Genomic DNA, 18,105 nt, shown 5'->3' on the forward strand with positions numbered 1-18,105 from the left:
ATGGATGGATGGATGGATGGATGGATGGACGGACGGATGGACGGATGGATGGAGGTTTTGTGTGTAAATGTGTCAAAATGGTTCAAACTGCAGTTAAGTAGTTTATATGAATGAGAAGATTTTCAGCACTGGATGTTTTATGAACAAACAGCAAAGATCAAAGCTGATTGATTCACTGATTGATTCACTGATTGATCGTGTTTGTTGCAGGTGGGCTTCATGAACGATGGCAGAATCATGGCTGCAGATTTCCAGTTCTACACCAACGCCGGCTGTTTTGTGGATGAATCTGTGCTGGTAGGTCAAAGAGGGAAAGAAAATTACAGAGAAATCACAGAAATCTACAACCACAGTTCTGAAAGAGGTGGAATGTTGTGTAAAATGGAAATAAAAACAGAATGAAACAATTTGCAAATCTCATAAACTCATATTTCATTTACAATGGAACATAGTAAGCGTATCAGTATTAGATAACCTTCAGCTGTGGTCATGAGGTTTGGATCAGGACCAAAAGAACCAGATCCTGGATCCAAACAGCTGAAATGAGCTTCATCTGTAGGACGGTTGGACTCAGCCTCAGAGATGAGGAGAGGAGCTCCGTCATCCAGGAGGAGCTGCTCCTCCTCATCGAAAGGAGTCAGCTGAGGAGGTACATCATCTGATTAGAACGCCTCCTGGACGCCTCCCTTTGGAGGTTTTTCAGGCATGTCTCACAGGGAAGAGACCTCAGGGCAGAACCAGAACTCTCTGGTCTGGGAACTCCTTAGGATCTGCAAGGAGGAGCTGGAGAGGGAGGTCTGGGTTTCTCTGCTGGACCTGTTGCCTCCGTGACCTGACCATGAATAAGCGGTGGAAGATGGGTGGATGGATGGGTGGATGGATGGATGGGTGGGTGGATGGTCCCAACTTGGTCAGATTTGAGGTTATGAAATGCAGCCATTGATTGTTAACTTTCTTGCAGGTTTCTGAGAAGATTCTGCTCCATTTTGACAACGCCTACAACATTCCCAACCTGAGAGGTTGCTCAGCCATCTGTAGGACCAACCTGCCCTCCAACACCGCCTTCAGGGGCTTCGGGGTCCCGCAGGGCCTGCTGGTGGTGGAGAACATGATCAACGATGTGGCCATGGTTCTGGGACGCCCTGCAGACCAGGTTAAACCTCATAATCTCAACTCAGACGTTATTCATGGTTTAGTTTTCTAACATCCTAAAACCCTCCCCAGATTCGAGAGACCAACATGTACAGGGGCCCGTCGGTCACACCCTACAAGTTGGAGTTCAGCGCAGAGAACCTGCTGCGCTGCTGGGAGGAGTGTAAGCTGAAGTCCGAGTTCAGTGTCCGCCTCAGAGCCGTCGAGCAGTTCAACCAGCAGAACCGCTGGAAGAAGAGGGGGATATCCATCATTCCCGTCAAATACGGCATCGCCTTCTCAGGGGGCTTTTTAAACCAGGTGTGTGGGTTCTGTTCAGCTCTGAGGGTTGGTTCCACCTCCTTCAGACCGATGGTAGTCATCAGAACGTGGTTCTGTCTCGTTCTCTCTGTGTGTTTGTTACAGGCTGCAGCTCTGGTCCACGTTTATAAAGACGGTTCTGTTCTGGTCAGTCACGGCGGGACGGAGATGGGTCAGGGAATCCACACCAAGATGCAGCAGGTCCTGCTGCAAACAGGAAACAAAGATCAGAGTGCTGCCACATGGTGGCGCTGTAGGCCCAGTTATTCTATCAGTTTGAAGTAAAATAAAAATCAAACCTCAGAGTTCAGACGTGATGTCACAGGAATCAAACTGTTGGTATTTTTCTGACCTGCTTCGGTTCATTGTCGACTTTTTAACTGAAACCGTTTTGGTTCCTGTCGGCTGTCAGGTGGCGAGCCGGGAGCTTCACATCCCGACCACAAAGATCTACATCAGTGAAACCAGCACCGGCGCCGTGCCCAACACCTGCCCTTCGGCTGCTTCCTTCGGCACCGACGCCAACGGCATGGCGGTCAAGGTGAGAACGCGTCCCCGCGCTCCGTCCCGGTTTGAAGCGAAGCCGTCCTCACTCACGTCCTCTTCCTCCAATCAGAACGCCTGTCAGGTTCTGTACCAGCGCCTGGAGCCCATCAGGCTGAAGAACCCCAAAGGATCATGGGAGAGCTGGGTAGGCTGTGCTCAGGAAGCTAACGCTGAACACTTCCTGCTTTTATTGCCTTCAGTCAACTTGTTTCTTCGCTTCGACGGCAGGTCGAAGAAGCTTTTTTGGATAAGATCAGTTTGTCGGCCACCGGATTCTTCAGGTACGACTGAACTCTGTCAGTTTGGATCTTTACCGAGTGAAGTACCGGCTGATGTGTGTTTGTCCTCGTCCTCAGGGGTCCGGACCTCTACATGGACTGGGACAAGATGGAGGGCCAGCCTTACTCCTACTTCACGTATGGCGTGTGCTGCTCTGAGGTGGAGCTGGACTGCCTCACAGGAGACTACCGGGTCTGGGTCGACTGTTGGACCGTTCTCTAACGCCGGCGCCGCTCAAGCTGCTTGTAACCAGAGTAACGTTTCTGTCCCGCTTCTTACAGGCCGTGAGAACCGACATTGTGGTCGACATCGGCAGGAGTCTGAACCCATCTGTGGACATCGGTCAGGTGGGAACATTCCTTGAGTTCAACAGCTGAAAACCTTCATGAGTCATTCTCTGTCAGAAGCTTGAAACAAAAGAAAGAGATAAAATATGAACCAACTTTAAACACTTTTAGTTCTAAAATAATTCAAATCTAACCTGAAGTGAGTAAAACACACAGCAGGGTCCACTGAGTCTTTTAGAACCTGATAAAGATCTGATCCCTTTATTCTGTCCCGATGGGTTAAACCCTTAAACTTTATTTTTCCATGTCTGCATGTTATTGTGGCCGAGGGGTTCTCCAGGGTTCAGTTCTCGGACATCTTTGCTTGTATTTTTTAGGAATTCCTCTCATCGCTTCGTCGTCTTCCTTCCTCCTTTCTTCTCTCCATCATCTCTCCTCAGGTTGAAGGAGCGTTCATGCAGGGTTTGGGTCTCTACACTCTGGAGGAGTTGAAGTTCTCTCCGTCTGGGTTCCTCTACACTCGAGGTCCGTCTCAGTACAAGATCCCGGCGGTTTGCGACGTGCCTCTCCGATTCAACGTCTACCTCCTGTCAGACTCCAACAATCCCCACGCCATCTACTCCTCCAAGGTGGAGCCGAACTCTCGTCGCCGGCTCGTTCAGTTACGTGATTTCTCCGTGTTCTGAACGCGTTCTTCGTGTTCTCCTCAGGGAATTGGAGAACCCACCCTCTTTCTGGGCAGCTCAGTGTTTTTCGCCATCAAGGACGCCGTGGCGGCGGCTCGCTCGGGTTCTGGTCTGGTTGGCCCGTTTCCTCTCGACAGCCCGGCGACTCCTGAGAGAGCGTGCCTGGCCTGCGCCTCTCCGTTCGTCCAGAAGGTGGTTCATCGTTCGTGAGGGTTTATTTAACTCTGTAAAAACAGAAACGTTGAGCCAATTCAGCCGGCTGAGTCCAAAGATTTAAAGTCTGAACGAACGGCTGGTTTGAAACCGAAGGTTCTGTCTGATTTGACTTTATTATTTAATCTTTACAAGATATTCTGTTTATCAGAAGATTAAGAGAATGAATATCAATCATTCCTTAATTAGACTAATTTTTATTAAACAAAAAACATACACACTCCTGAAATATTTCATATTTTTTATATGTTCTCTGTTTTCTCTTCCAGGTTCCAGCCAGTAAGTCGGGATCATTCAAACCGTGGGCTTTAAACATATAAAACCAGATCAACGAGGTCTGCAGCTAAAGCAGCTGTGAACCATAATTAACTAACCTTAAACTGTGTTAAATTAATGCACAAAATGTTATTTTATCCTCAAACTAATCTCTTATCTTAACCTTAAACTGTGTTAAATTAATGCACAGGATGTTATTTTATCCTCAGCCACGAAGCAGGAGAACTAAACCACTGATTAACTAAGATTACAGAGTTTATATTCGTGTGTTTGAACTTGGATCTGGGAATGACGTCACAGATTTAAACGTTTCTGAAAACCATCTGAGTTTAACTGTTGTCCTCAGTGTTCCTGTTAGCAGGACAAGCTGATCAGGAAGCGTTTGCATATTTACGCTTTCAGACGTTTCCTAAGGAGATCACTTAAGTTCTGATTTAACGAGCTTTAAACCAAAACAGAGTTCTGACTTTGGGACCAATCCAGAGGATTTTTCTGATTTCTGATGTATTAAAAGACCTTATAATCACTAATAAACAGAGAAAATATTCAATGAGACAGACTTGTATTTTTCTACGATTTTACCATCATTTGTTTATATAAGTTTGATAAGAATCAGAAAGTTTAATTATTGTTTGGTTTCACCAAGAAAAGGAGCTTCTGAGTTTCTGATTTGTGACTTAAAGTATGTTGCCAAAAGTATTCACCCATCATCCAGATCATTGAGTAACTACTTCTCATTCATTGCTAAGAGTATACCACATAATTTGTAATAAATGAGTGAAATCAGCAGAGTTGGGTTTTGATGCCAGTTGTAAACAAGGCGAGGAATATTTGCTGCTTCCTGCGCAGTTTTTACTAAACTCTTAATGAGTTTGACTTAAATTAACTCCTAAACCATAATTTAATGGTTTAGAAACTGTTTTAGAAGCATAAAACTTCAAATTATTGTGTTTTTAGGGCTGTATATTAATGTTTTCATCTGGACTCCTCTCTTTACCGGAAATGCCCCTCTGTAGCGCCGCCCCTGTAGCCCCGCCCCGCGCAGTGGGCGGAGCCTGCTGGAGTCCTGACGGGAAGCCCTTTTTGTTTGGGCCGCTCAGAGTCTCCACACTTGCTTCAATTCCCCTGGTTAACAACCGTTTTTTATCTGCATTAATTTCGGTGAGTACCCGTATTTCCGTCCTCCTTGTGTCGTCTCACGCATCGGCTGTCTTGTAAAGGTGACGGTGCGCCTGATTTGGTGTTTTTAAAATAAGTTTTAGGGTCTTTTTTCCTTTGTGTCGTTTGGAAAACGTTACTCCCCTGGAGGGCGATTTTTGTTTCGTCGACCTGATGTAGCGTTACCGTTAGCTTTCACACACCTGGATTCTGTTTCTGTAAAATGTGGCAGTTTGTTGTGACATTTCGACGACAGGTTGTGTTTGGAGTCCTATCAGGTCGCCGAGGTGTTTTTAGGATCTTAACTTGTTGCTTTTTGTTGGTTTTAGTCCGGTTTTCCGCTGAGCGGGCCCGGCTAACCAGCTGCGGCCTGATGTAGTGCCGAAAAACGCACACCGGTTATTTAACGCTCATCCGAAAAGCTTTGCGCTCTTTTCAAGAGGTTCTTCAAAGATTAAAATTGTCTTTTAAACGTTTAGACGCACATGCACACAGAGCCATTGTTCTAAATGTGTAAAGGTTTTTATTAAACGGTATCTGCCTTCATCTGCCCGGTCCTGGGAACGCCTGGGACGGGGGTACTTTTTCCGGCGCAACACCGACGCATGGCGAGGCCCGGAGTTAGCTCGGGCTAATCCTCGGTTAGCCGGGTTTACTTGTAAATGATCCCCGGTTGTAACCGATCAAACGGCATTTCTGACAGCCGGGACTGTCCCTGAAACGTTTTGTGTAAAGATTCAGCCCCGATTGTTGTTGGTTTTTCTTTTTCTTTAAATAAAGGTGGAAACGGCAGCAGTTGGTGGAAATCACGACCCAACACCCACCAGCTCCGTCCTGCCTCCTTTGTTTAGCCCTCATTTCCTTTTGCGTGGTCTCTTCTCAAACCTGTTGTTCAGCACTGAGGCAGGATTCACGTTCCTCATGAAAATGAAGGCATTTTGGTATAGTTTGCATTCAGCTGGAAGAGTCTGTGGCGAAAGGATTGAAGTAAATTTGAGCATCTGAGTGAAAACGGAGCAGATAAAACTGATAACGAGGAAAAATGTGATCCCAAACACCTTCAGCACTTATCAGTAAGATAAAACAACAACAGTTAGATTTAACATCAGTTTCTAAATACTGTTGGGTTAAATGACACCCGAACAGGGATGTCTTTGTTTTATTTACCCATCATTACCTCCGGTCTTGTCCTGTTTGGATTAAGGAAAGAAATAATCAAATTACAGTCAGGAAAACAAGCGAAGGTCTGTGACCCCGTTTGTTGCCGGCAGCTGGTCTCAGGTCACCTTACAGACGTATTTACAAGTGAAAACAGGGTGGTTGTGACAAGCTCGTAGGCTGACAGTCACAGCTCTTTAAAATCGGCCGTGTGTTTAAAATGATACACATCCATCGGTGCGCCCAGTGACTCGTTTTCACAGCTCGCCGCTTCGGGTTTTATCTTAAGGCTTTGGAATGAGTTTGGTGTCGTGAACTCAATAAAAACGAACATTTAGAGATCCACGAAGCCACAGCTGAAACCCCCTGCTGTTCGTCACAGAAGGACTCAGCCAATCATTTGCAGATTTTATATTTCCTGCTTTATAATTGGATTCTGCAGGGCAGCTTGTGAAGATTGCACCCAGATTTTTACAAAGAGAAAACAGGAACAGAGTGTGCTGTTTGTCTGCCTGGCAGTAACTGTGTTTTAATCCTTTTAGGTGTCTTTTATGAATAATCAAAAGCAGCAAAAGCCAACGCTTACCGGCCAGCGTTTCAAAACGAGGAAAAGAGGTGACTGTTCTCTGCTTTCAACACATTCTTATTTGTGCCTTTTTATTAATTTCCTTGAGTCAACGTGAGTCCGTCTGCTTCCACAGATGAAAAGGAGAGGTTTGACCCTACTCAGTTTCAAGAAAGTATCGTACAAGGCTTGAATCAAACTGGCACTGATTTGGAAGCGGTTGCGAAGTTCCTTGATGCCTCTGGCGCCAAACTCGACTACCGCCGGTATGCAGAGACTCTGTTTGACATCCTGGTGGCCGGCGGGATGCTGGGTGAGTCGTCGCGGCGCTGCCGGCGTGTTAACTCTGTTTCGTTCTTTACGTTTCCAACCTAACTGTGTGTTTGTGACGCCCTCCAGCCCCAGGCGGGACTCTGTCTGACGACATGACCCGCACCGAGTTCTGCCTCTTCACGGCACAAGAAGACCTGGAGACAATGCAAGCGTATGCTCAGGTAAAACGGCGGCGAGCGGCTCTGATAACAGGACATTCGCTGTGTGTTTAGGCCCCGAGTGAACCCTGTCCTGTTTCCTCCCGTTTTCAAGGTTTTTAACAAGCTGATCAGGCGTTACAAGTACCTGGAGAAGGGTTTCGAAGAGGAGATCAAAAAGGTGAGTTTGAAATCTGATCTGTTTGTTTGTTGGTGCGGAGGTGTGACGTGGGGTTTGTTCTGGCTCACGAACAAACAGTTTGGCAGCTGTTTGTAGATGAAGCCGACATGGATTATAGTTGTAAGGTGACACCACCTGTTGGTTTGTAGCCACAGCGAGCCTGTTTCAGATCCGTCACACCCAACAGACCTGTTTCTGTTTGCAGTTGCTGCTGTTTCTGAAGGGGTTCACTGAGTCTGAGCGCAACAAGCTCGCCATGCTGACCGGCATCCTGCTGGCCAACGGCAGCATATCAGCCTCCATCCTGAACAGCCTCTTCAACGAGAACCTCGTCAAGGAGGGTGAGAACATTTTCCCTGTTCCTGCACGAGTAACGTCCTGTTTTTCTCTTTAGTATTCGGTCGGAGAGTAGCTCGTCTTGTCTCTTCTCAGGAGTCTCTGCAGCGTTTGCTGTCAAGCTGTTCAAATCTTGGATCAACGAGAAGGACATCAACTCAGTTGCTGGCAGTCTCCGCAAAGTGGGGATGGACAACAGGCTGATGGTGCGTTCAGGGTCAGGAATCACAAACCGTTCAGTTTTGTCAGCTTCTTTTGCGTGATTCGTCTTTGAATGTTTCTACCTCTCAGGAACTCTTTCCTGCCAACAAACGGAGCTGCGAGCATTTTTCTAAGTACTTTACCGACGCCGGGCTGAAGGAGCTGTCCGACTTCGCCCGCAACCAGCAATCGATCGGCGCCCGGAAGGAGCTGCAGAAGGAGCTCCAGGAGATGATGTCCCACGGCGACCCTCTGAAGGAGGTGAGTTCCTGACGGTTCGTGTGGAAGGAGACGTTTCACAAAGCATCTCAGACACGTCTGGGTTCTGGTTCTGACCTCGGCGTGTTTGTCTCTCAGATCATCGCCTTCACCAGGGAGGAGATGAAGAAGGCCAACCTGTCTGAGCAGGCCATGATCGGCATCATCTGGACCAGCGTGATGAGCTGCGTGGAGTGGAACAAGAAGGAAGAGCTGGTGACTGAACAAGCCATCAAACACTTGAAGGTGTGCTGCTGAGACCTGCAGCTGTAGCAGCTGCTACTGCTGCTGACATGACCCCTTCACCTGTATGAGAGGTTAAATCTTAGCTTTGGGTAAAGAAAACTCAGGTGTGCTGTGAGGGAGGGGGGTTCCTCCAAAAGAAGGCGGAGCTTAGAGGTTAAATACCTGGAGGTGTAAACACCCACTTCCTGTTCACCAACAGTTACTGTTTCCTTACAGTAACGATCCGCACTCGCCCTCTGGTTGGCTCCTCCTGTTCAACTTTTACCCAATCATCGTTCTTCACGAGTCACCTGAGCCAATCAGGAGCAGCGTAGAGCGAGTCATGACTTCCTGTAGGTGATGTAGTTTAGTTAGCACAAGTTATCATCTTTGAGCTGATGCAGTTTGAGTTTTATTCATTTAATGTGTGGTTTCAGATTATTTATATTGGGACCTTTGAGACAAATTGACTCGTTTTATTCATTTAATAATTTAATCTGTTGCAGATTATTTCCAATTCGCTGTGTTGTGAAGCTACCACCTCTTCTTTCAGGGGTCTCCTCCATCTAACTCTGTCTTCTGCGTCCCCTGTCCTCTCTAACTGCATCAATTTGTCCTCTTTGTCTCTAACATCCTTCTGTCCCTCCTCTGCACATGTCCAAACCGTCTCAGTCTGTCCTCTCTCTGATGACCTCATTCCTAATCCTGTCCATCCTCGTCCCTCCCAAGGAGAACCTCAACATCTGCAGCTCTGACACTTCCTGTTCTGTCTCTAAACCAACATGGCTGCTCTCACCACTGTCTGGAAACCTTTCCTTTGACTTTAATGTTTCTTTTGAGAGAAATATTCAACAAACGTCCAGTTTTTTATCTTCAGTCACAGTAACCTGAGTGAATCCCTCCTAGTTTGAGCTTTTTCGCCTCGGAGCAGAAACCTTCAGCTCCTGATGGGCTGTATCAGATAAACCACCTTCTCGACGCGCTGACAGAGTTAGAAACTTGATTTTCTCTGCCCTGACGCTGGCTGCCTGTTTGTTCACAGCAATACAGCCCTCTGCTGAAGGCCTTCACCTCCCAGGGTCTGTCTGAGCTCAGCCTGCTGCTGAAGATCCAGGAGTATTGCTACGACAACATCCACTTCATGAAGGCCTTTCAGAAGATCGTGGTGCTCCTCTACAAAGGTGAGCGCGGCCCTCGTCGTCTGCAGCTCTCTGACGCAGTGTCCTCCGTGCAGCTCTGACTTCTGTCCTTCTTGTCGTTGGAGCAGCTGATGTTTTGAGCGAAGAGGCCATATTGAAGTGGTACAACGAAGCCCACCTTGCCAAGGGGAAGAGTGTTTTCCTCGAGCAGATGAAGAAATTTGTCGAGTGGCTTAAAAACGCAGAGGAAGGTAAAGAGATGCACGTTCACGTTTTAGGTTTAACACCCAGAAACTTAATTATTGATGTTTCTACTGATGTGAGGAGGATAAACTTTGCTCTGATGTTTATCAGGAGCAGATTTTATCATTTATTGGTCTAATCTGTACTTTTAATGTTTGTTGACACCTAAATAAAACAGTTTCTAAATAAAAAGGTAAATTATTTACAAAGTGGGGACTTTAACTTCACATGATGGCAAATTAAATACAAAGAATTACCTAAAATCTACTGTTTGACTTTAGTTTTAGCTTTAAACAGTTTATACTAACTTTTATTAGAACATTAAAGGCAGAAGTTGAAGGTTTTATTGCCCAACTTTTGTTCAGGGTTTAAAGTTTAAACAGATCTGTTGAGCCTCATTTTTAATTTAATTGTTTAGATTTTCTCGTAAAACATTCAGGGTCTCAACACGTTCAGTTGTCTTAATGTGTTTATTTTAATAAAATGAGCAACAAATAAAACTTATGCCTTTTTAACTTTACGTTTTAGTTTATTAACGGAGAAAAGTGACTCCTTCCATCTCCGGAGGTTTTTATTTCTGCCTTTTTGTGTCGACAGAGTCAGAATCGGACGAAGAAGAGGCGGACTGAACCTTTTTTTTTTTTTTTTTTTTTTTTTTTGTTTTGGTCGCAGCAGGAGCCGTAGATTGTCTCGAGTTTTCCTCTTCTACCTCCTGTTACTCATTTCTCCCCCATCACACACACACACACACACACACTAAAGCAGTATTTAAAAACCCAAGAAGGGCTTGGTCCTTTGCAACTCATCAGAAACAAATTTTTCTCTTCATTGTTATTTTTCCTGTAATTTGGATAAAATCTGAAGGTTTGTTTTTTTTCTTCAAGGCTTCTTATTAAAATCACCATTTTGCCAAAGTTCTTCTTATTTTTTTTTTTGGTCCAGCTCTTTCAACTCTTCAGGCTAAAACTTAATATTTTTAGTTTTATTTTTGACTCCCGGGTCACGTCCTGCCCGTCGAGGCCTCTCTGGTCAGTCCGTCAGAAGACGCCACCGCCCGTAAGACGCCTCGCCAGCCACCCCGGTATCAATGGTTTCTACTTTCTTTAATCTGATATAAACCAATTTGACTTTTTTATTAAATAAAGATTATTAAAATGGTTTTTACTGTGACTTTTCGGCTTTTATTTATCGATGGAGCTGCCTGATAAGACGGCACAAAATCAAACTGCTGATAATTTGTTTTAGATGAAATGGAGGTAGGAGGTCAGACTTTTAGGATAAATTAAAACAATATGGAGGTTGTTAGTTTAGATGTTCTAAGGATGGAACCGTGATGCAGAAGTGGGATTATTTGTTTTAGTTGGATTTAATAAAACAAACGACTCGATGGTCCAAAATAAACACATTTGGGATGAAATGTTAAATAACCCCCACTCTGTTTCTCTGATTTAAAGTCAGGATTTTAATAACTGATAATTTTACCCAAAAAAATTTTTAAATTAAGTGCATCACTGTGGATTTCAGACTGACAGAAAAATGTCCCCAACACAAGCCTGAAGTGGCTCAAAGCTGCTGAAAGGTGATATTTTAAAGGTTTAAAACGATCCGAGGAACCGTTACAAATAAAAACAATAATAAAAGCAAAGTCTGACCTGATTGGTCGTCTGATCAGGCTCCGCCCACCTCTGATTATAAACAGTGAAACACGACTCACTTTATACAAAGAAAGTTTTATTCCTTGTTTTTTATTTTAATTGTACAAAAATACAAATTTTCCCCAAGCAGCTTCTCAAAAAAAGGAAAAAAAAACAATTTCGTCAGACATTCAAGTTTTTACTCGTTAGATTTAGAGGTAGGCCTTAAAACACAGGTCTGAGGTAGTCAGCAACACTTTCTGGAGATACTTTAGTGCTAAATCAGAATAAAACGGATTCAGTTCGGTTTAACGTTTTACCAAATTAGTGCAAAAGGCAAAACATTCCCCCTTCCCACACACAGGGTTCTGTTTTTAACTTAAAAATGATCATTTAAGCCTTAAAAATGGAAACTTCGTGAAGCAGAATAGCCACAGCTTATTACGTGGTTTTATTAGGAAAAATGTTTTTTATTCAGCATTTAAAACGTGCAATAATTTAGTATTTTATTTTGTTCTGAAAATTGACCACGATCAGGATCAATGAAGACAATTAGGGATGTTTTATTTTTGTGCAGTTAGCTGGAGATTCAGACAACAAACCCACTGTTTTATTAACATGATCTGAAGTTTATTTCCCTGAGATAACATTTACTGTAAACAAACTGAGCTGAGCTAACATTGCTTCTTAACCTTTAGCTTAGCACAATAAGCTAAATAAACAAACAGTTAGCAGTGAAGCTACCTTAATGTTTGCAAGCAACAGACTTGGGTAGAGAGCTCTAATAACTAGCTAACTTACCTATTTTAGCTCCATTAGTAGCTGTATTTCAGCTAGTAGAGATAGCTAGTAATACAGCTAACTACCTTTGTTAGCCATGTTTTCTAGCTAATGCTGTTGGGAGCTAATAACTTAGCTACTGTAACATAGCTCGCAAACCTAAAATCTGTAAGCCATAGCTTACAGGCTCGGTTGCTAGCTAACAGCTAGCTAGCTGTCTTGCTAGTAAATGCTAAGTGATTGTCAATGCTAGCTAACGTTAAGCTACACAGACTAAATGTCTGAGCACCTATACTTCTTGTGGTCATTTTCATTTAGCTGACTGATTTAAAACTAATTAAATTTTTGAACATTTGTACGTGTGGCTCTTGAAGTATTTGCCGTGGCGTCCATTTTGACCCGATCTCCACTGCTGAAGTGGTCGTGAATCAGGTTTGATTCCTGGATGTTTAGGTGGATGTATCTGTGCAACGCTGATCACGAGAAATTAATACATTTAATGGATTTGTTGCAGAATGTGGTGCAGAACTGGTGTCCTGTACCGTAAATACAGATCAGCTGTGCCAGTGTTGATGCAGTTCCTGCTCCTCACCACTAGAGGTGATACGTTCCCCTCAACGAAGGGCAATTTTCCTGACTGTACTTGAAGGTGTCTGCAAACTGACAGCAACTACTGCTCTAACTCCTTCAGTTTTCTCCACGTGACTGAAGGTGACAAGGCCTTTTTTTTAGGAAGGATATGTGGGGTCCTGGTGTTGGGGGGTCAGGGGGTAGCTTGTACTATCGGTGGGACTGAAATAGCCCCATGTCAGGTGCAGCGTTCCACTTCGGCTCAGGTTACGTCTCAGTCAAAACACGGAGGCTCAGAACGCGCAGATCTGAACGGAAAGTGCTCGTTTTTCAGCCCGAACTCAAAAAAATAAATATATTTACAAAGTTCAGGACGTAAACAAGGTGAAGAAGGGCTGGAGGCGTGTCCCGTCACACAGCAGCTGAATGTTTCCCTCCGTCTCTGAGCTGTGGAGGAAACAAAACGCTCATTTTTACCACCGAGAGAGTTCAGTGAAAGCATCGCAGCAGAAGACAACTTCACAGATCAGTTTCAGACCATCAAAACAAAGAATAAATCACAAAAACATACAGGTGTTTAAAGATTTTAGCATTAAACATTTAACGTTTTGTTCTAGTCATCCTAACATATTTTATATTTAAATGTAATAATGACATTTTGCCACTGATCCAGTTTCTGGTCTCCTTTTTATAACCACAGGGTCCAGACGCCGTCTGTCAGCACCTCTGACACGAGCCAACAGAGCTCAGAGGAAACAGGACTGCTTTCAGGACAAAATTAAAACTTAAAACATCTAATTCCACAAACTTTAATCCTTTTAAGGACACAACTTGTATCTTCATAGGATCAGAGAGCTTTTATTCAATCTTCAAACTATAAAAACATAAAAAACTTTATTTGTGTCAACGATGAGTCGGTATTGACGCTGTTTTCCTGGTTTTGAGTCATGTAAGTAGATCCTCATGCTAACTATTTTAGCTGTTCATATATCAAGACGTTCAACTGCTAATGCTAACTACGATAATGCTAATTGTACTATCGCTAATGCTAGCTACATTTCAGCTAATGTTACTACTGCTAATGCTAACTTCATTTATGCTAATGTTATTACTACCAATGCTAACTACAATTATAGTAATACTGCTACTGCTAATCATACTACTGCTAACACTATAGCTATTGCTAACTCTACAAATGCTAATCCTACTTAAGCTACTTACTAACGCTAAGACTAGTCATGCTAATGCTAGTGATACTAATGCAAATTATAGCTAAAAGCTAACGCTCTGCTAGTTTAAGCTACTTTTTTTTGCTACTTTTAGCTTTTATCTAGGCTTTTCTTCCTTTTAGTGCTTAGCTAGCTTTCTGCTACTGTTAGGTTTTAGCTAGCCATGCGCTAGTTTTAGCTAACATTTTACTATTTTTAGTTAGCGTTTTGAAACTTTTTACTAGCATTTGCCACTTTTAGCTATTGTTTTCCTTTTTTATCTTTTGGATAACATTTTGGCTACTTTTAACGTTTCAGCTCAGTTTTAGTTATAATTTCTCAAGTAAAAAATAAGCTTTTTAGCTATAACTGTCCGTGTCTGAACCAGGTAAACTCAGAACCCGGTCTCGAGTTCTGAGCAGCTCCGGACCAGAACCTGCCCAGGTGAAGCGCCTCACCTGTCTCCTCTGGTTGCTGAGGCAGAAGGTGCAGATGGGCCGCAGGGACGGCGCGCTGCCCGCGGCGGGGCCGTGCAGGATGTCCCGGTACCGGAGGCAGGGCTGCCCGTCCCGGCAGTCCTCCCCCAGCAGCAGCACGTTGGCCAGGTGGGAGATGTAGCTGGAGGCCAGGCGCAGCGTCTCGATCTTGGACAGCTTCCGGTCCGCGGGTTCGGTGGGGATGAGGGTCCGGAGCGCCGTGAAGGCCGTGTTGACGCTGTGGGTTCGGTCGCGCTCCCGCGCGTTCGCCGCCTGCCGCTGTTTGCTGACGCCGGGCAGACGCGCCTCTCCGCCGCTCCCCCGCCGCCTCCTCCTCCGCCTCGGAGCGCCGGGACCGGGGGCCTCCCCCTCCTCCTCCTCCTGCACGGACTCCCCCCGCGGGCTGCAGCAGTCCGAGCTGTCGGAACCGCTGTCCGGGTCGGAGGTGAAGCCGTCGGTGCGCGCGGTGCTGCTGGACTTCATCCTGCTCTGAACCGGGCTGCTCGGTTCGGGCGGGCGGGCGGCACTTTATCCTGGGAGGGGGCGTGAAAATAGAACCGAGGGGTCGAGCAGCTGCCGCCGATCCGGTGACCGAGGGGGGTTCGGGCCGTCCGGGCCGGGCTGCATACCAGCCGCTTCGTGGGTCGGAGCCAGGCCGAAGAGGGGAGACAGGTGGAGGCTGAGGGGGAGGAGGGGGAGGAGGGGGCACCTGTTGTGCTCCGGAGGATGGAGGTTTAAATTAGACTCGACCTATATGGACCTTTAACGACTCCGGAACCAGAACCTCAAAGCAGATTTGAGTTAAGGAAGAATGCATATCGCCCGCCTGTCAGGCTTGAGTGATCATCTTTTATTATCTTGTGTTGGTCACGACTCTCAGCTACTACCTCCTAAAAGTGCCTGACTCAGAGCCATCTCTGTGTTTACTGCGGCGGCCATCTTGAATTGAGTTGAACATCCGCTGGTATCTCCACCTTCTGATGGTGGGTGGTAAACCCCTCAGGATGGAGGTTTATATGTTTATATTTATATATTTTATTCACTACATGTCTCCCAGAGAGGGAGATGTTTTTTGTCGCATTTTCCTTTCAGTTTGTCACAAAACTTCATGTTTTTACTCCAAAATAAACCGAATTAGACACGACATCTTGTTGATTCTGCACATTTTGAACTCGCATTTGTTTTATTTTATTTTAAACCTTAATTTTGTTTTTAAGCCCGACTCTTTCTTAGTTTGATGGTGGGTTCAGGGTCAGACTGTTTGTTTGGATTCAGTCTGTTGGCATCCAGGCTGCAGGAGGAGGAGGAGAAGGAGAAGGAGAAGGAGGAGGCCGCTGCTCCGAGCTCCTGCTGAGTGAACAGTCCAGGTGTACCAGCCCAAAGCCCGGCCCGGCCCGGCCTGTCAGTGCCCTCCACCCTGCCCAGTGCCATCTTTGGGGACGGATATAAATATCTGAAGCCTCGTGTTCTGCTGCTGGAGCTCCGGCTGACAGGCAGCTTGTCAGTTTCATCCAGATTCACTCAGAAAAAATCATTTTAATTTGAGTTTGGTGCAGCTGATTAGTTTATTTTTAACAACATTAGCTGTTAGAGAACACAGAACACTGCACCAAGGCGCTGATGAAGATATTAATCACAGAAAATCTGCTTTTTTTGGTTTTGTTTTGGTCGTCTTTTCTCATTTGTTGCCACTAGATGGCGCCAAATCCTCATTGATAGTTTCTAAAACCAGGAGGGCTCACAGTCAGACTTGTCCCCCATAACTTTATAATAATAATAAAAAAATAAAATAAATAAAAACATCAACAGTTTCTTTGTCCTGAAGCTGTTTGATAAACGTCAAACCTGTGGAGTAGGAGGAAAAAGACGTCTGCCACCCTGGAGTCCTAATTAGTGCAGAGCTGATGAGGCCTCTTTAATCTTTTAATCCTCCTTTACTCGGGGCCCATGTGGCCCCTGGGGCCCTGACCCTCTGGCCGTGAACTTGTCTGACCCCTGCAGCAAAGTCAAATGTCTCTCTGCAGCAGCCGGGGCGAAAACCCCCGAGTTGTACCACTGTCTATGATGGTAGTCACAGGGTGGAGCTCCTCGTGACGTTAACAACACAAACTTAAAGCAGATTTTCTTTAGAAATATGACAAAGTAAGAAGACAAAATAGCAGCAAAGAGAAAACTAAAATAAAATGAGAAGTTCAGAACAAAACAAAATAATTTACTATTAAACGTACAAATTCCCCAACTACTTGTTAAAAATCAAAATGTTGCCAAATAAGAATGTGTTGTACAAAGAGACAGCTTCTTAAAATGATTTTTCTTTTTATCAAAATAACCAAACCTAATATATGAGTCGACTCTCCAGATCAGGAAGCAAAATGTGAGACAAAACAATCTAATTAAAAAATTTAAATGGAGACGCAAACTGATGCACACTGGACGCACAAGAAGTAATGGGTCAAAGTAATGTAAGCCAATAATGTAATGTTTGTTTTATTTATTTACACTTCAAATAGAAGAGTCAATGTTTTTGACACGGGCTTATTTCATATTTTTTTCTTGCTAATTTGACATAAAATTACATTAAAAGCGTAAAATGACACGTGCAATACTCCTGTCGTCCTGAAGGGGGCCTGTGAGCACACGGGCTAATTCTACTGTTCTTCTTCAACACAGACTGCGCTTATAGAAAACTTCCTCACTGGCTTAATCTTGACAAAAAATAAATTAATTTCAAAATATTTATTCGACTAAATTATTACAGTCAAACAAAACCATGGCAACAAAAACCATGTAATCATTTAAAAATGTAGTAGCAACGTATCGCTAGCAGAGGGCGCATCTCCTGCGTGCAGCTAAAGGTCAAAGGTTACGAGCGCGTCTCACTTCCTTTTCCTTTTGAGACTTGATGGAAACGTGCGTTTGAGGTACGGTTTAAAAAAACAAAACAAAGAAATGCTGCAAATTTAACTTTAAAACGCAGAAAAATGATTCTAAAAACCACTTTAATCGGTTCTTCTCTTGTAGTCCAGCTCAGAGTGGAACCGGAAGTCTTTCTGTGGAGTTAAAAAGGTTTTCGGAAAGAACAAGCTAATGCTAATTTAGCTAACCACTATGCTAACCGCTAGCTTGGCTAGAGTAGCCGCTAGCCTTAAATATAATCCCGGTTTAGAGTGCTTATTTTAGCTGTTGAAATGTACATTTTGTTTATTTAAAAAGCAATGCTTATTTTAGCTGTTGAAATGTACATTTTGTTTATTTAAAAAAGCAACTCATATTGAATGTTAATAAACTTAAAAAGTAATAATTTGCTACGTTAAATCAGCAGCTGCACCAAGGTTACAGGTTAAATGCTTATTGTCATGAAATATGTTTATTTGTGATTTTATTCAAATAGTAATTATTCCTGCTGCATGATAGGTGGGCAATAATGTAATTGTGTTTGTGTTTATCTGGATGTGTCCATTTGTCTGTTAGCAAAATATGTTTTGGCTAAACCGCCTTATCCTAAAAATAGTTCTAAGCAGGGGTGGAAATTAAAAAGCAGTTGTGCTGCCCTACAAGCTGAACAACACCTCTTTCTGGACACTGCATGGAAATAACTAGATTTTTCTTATTATATTTTAAACCATTAAAAGATGCATATCTGTACATAAAAAATTCAGACAAGTGAAATTTATTTCTGTGGAGTGTTTTTGAAGTATTTTTTTGTGCTTTTGTAAGTTTTTGTATGTAAGTTGTGATGTTTTTCAGACACTTGCTGCTTTTAA

General features: G+C 44.1%; 3 protein-coding genes and 1 long non-coding RNA gene across 7 annotated transcripts in view; 3 read left to right on the forward strand and 1 right to left on the reverse strand.

Moving 5' to 3' along the window:
* Window positions 1-188: 188 nt before the first annotated feature.
* LOC108245122 (xanthine dehydrogenase/oxidase-like) lies at window positions 189-4,878 on the forward strand. Of its 3 annotated transcripts, XM_025009489.2 has the most exons (13): window positions 189-297; window positions 962-1,153; window positions 1,225-1,452; window positions 1,558-1,653; window positions 1,865-1,993; window positions 2,069-2,143; window positions 2,227-2,279; window positions 2,355-2,469; window positions 2,559-2,624; window positions 3,005-3,193; window positions 3,275-3,442; window positions 3,733-3,742; window positions 4,756-4,878. In XM_025009489.2, the coding sequence occupies exons 1-13, from the start codon at window positions 220-222 to the stop codon at window positions 4,767-4,769; spliced, it is 1,413 nt and encodes a 470-aa protein (XP_024865257.1). In that variant the 5' UTR covers window positions 189-219; the 3' UTR covers window positions 4,770-4,878. The 3 variants fall into 3 exon arrangements, with proteins under 3 accessions (XP_024865257.1, XP_017287277.1, XP_017287278.1); XM_017431788.3 differs by lacking the exon at window positions 4,756-4,878 and having other exon boundaries at window positions 3,733-4,292; XM_017431789.3 differs by lacking the exons at window positions 189-297; window positions 4,756-4,878 and adding an exon at window positions 720-888 and having other exon boundaries at window positions 3,733-4,292.
* bzw1a (basic leucine zipper and W2 domains 1a) lies at window positions 4,778-10,833 on the forward strand. Its single transcript, XM_017431787.3, has 12 exons — window positions 4,778-4,900; window positions 6,598-6,670; window positions 6,757-6,933; window positions 7,020-7,114; window positions 7,206-7,271; window positions 7,477-7,612; window positions 7,704-7,813; window positions 7,899-8,069; window positions 8,166-8,312; window positions 9,334-9,472; window positions 9,559-9,681; window positions 10,271-10,833. The coding sequence occupies exons 2-12, from the start codon at window positions 6,607-6,609 to the stop codon at window positions 10,300-10,302; spliced, it is 1,260 nt and encodes a 419-aa protein (XP_017287276.2). The 5' UTR covers window positions 4,778-4,900; window positions 6,598-6,606; the 3' UTR covers window positions 10,303-10,833.
* Window positions 10,834-11,387: 554 nt separating this feature from the next.
* si:ch211-246m6.4 (transcription factor 15) lies at window positions 11,388-15,004 on the reverse strand. Its single transcript, XM_017431764.3, has 2 exons — window positions 14,324-15,004; window positions 11,388-13,104 (listed from the first exon to the last, which is right to left on the reverse strand). Exons 1-2 carry the CDS (start codon window positions 14,822-14,824, stop codon window positions 13,069-13,071), a joined length of 537 nt encoding a protein of 178 aa, XP_017287253.1. The 5' UTR covers window positions 14,825-15,004; the 3' UTR covers window positions 11,388-13,068.
* A 1,996-nt stretch (window positions 15,005-17,000) lies between these two features.
* LOC112451133 overlaps window positions 17,001-18,105 on the forward strand; it is a 22,086-nt gene continuing 20,981 nt past the window's right edge. Inside the window, exon 1 of one of the 2 annotated variants that reach the window (XR_003039889.2) lies at window positions 17,001-17,262. This is a non-coding gene — a long non-coding RNA (uncharacterized LOC112451133). The remainder of the gene's footprint in view (window positions 17,263-18,105) is intronic. The other variant, XR_003039890.2, reaches the window with a different exon arrangement.

The sequence above is a fragment of the Kryptolebias marmoratus genome, linkage group LG23 (assembly GCF_001649575.2).
Source record: "Kryptolebias marmoratus isolate JLee-2015 linkage group LG23, ASM164957v2, whole genome shotgun sequence".
Classification (NCBI taxonomy): domain Eukaryota; kingdom Metazoa; phylum Chordata; class Actinopteri; order Cyprinodontiformes; family Rivulidae; genus Kryptolebias; species Kryptolebias marmoratus.

Bases quoted from the DNA above. Each gene is read 5' to 3' on its own strand.
- bzw1a (XM_017431787.3), top strand. From the start codon at position 6,607: ATGAATAATCAAAAGCAGCAAAAGCCAACGCTTACCGGCCAGCGTTTC. The intron at 7,115-7,205 runs GTAAAACGGCGG...CCCGTTTTCAAG, and splicing joins CAATGCAAGCGTATGCTCAG to GTTTTTAACAAGCTGATCAG. The intron at 8,313-9,333 runs GTGTGCTGCTGA...GTTTGTTCACAG, and splicing joins AAGCCATCAAACACTTGAAG to CAATACAGCCCTCTGCTGAA.
- si:ch211-246m6.4 (XM_017431764.3), bottom strand. From the start codon at position 14,824: ATGAAGTCCAGCAGCACCGCGCGCACCGACGGCTTCACCTCCGACCCG. The intron at 13,105-14,323 runs GTGAGGCGCTTC...TTTCCTCCACAG, and splicing joins TCAGCAACCAGAGGAGACAG to CTCAGAGACGGAGGGAAACA.
- LOC108245122 (XM_017431788.3), top strand. From the start codon at position 220: ATGAACGATGGCAGAATCATGGCTGCAGATTTCCAGTTCTACACCAAC. The intron at 1,154-1,224 runs GTTAAACCTCAT...AACCCTCCCCAG, and splicing joins TGGGACGCCCTGCAGACCAG to ATTCGAGAGACCAACATGTA. The intron at 1,654-1,864 runs GTCCTGCTGCAA...GTCGGCTGTCAG, and splicing joins TCCACACCAAGATGCAGCAG to GTGGCGAGCCGGGAGCTTCA.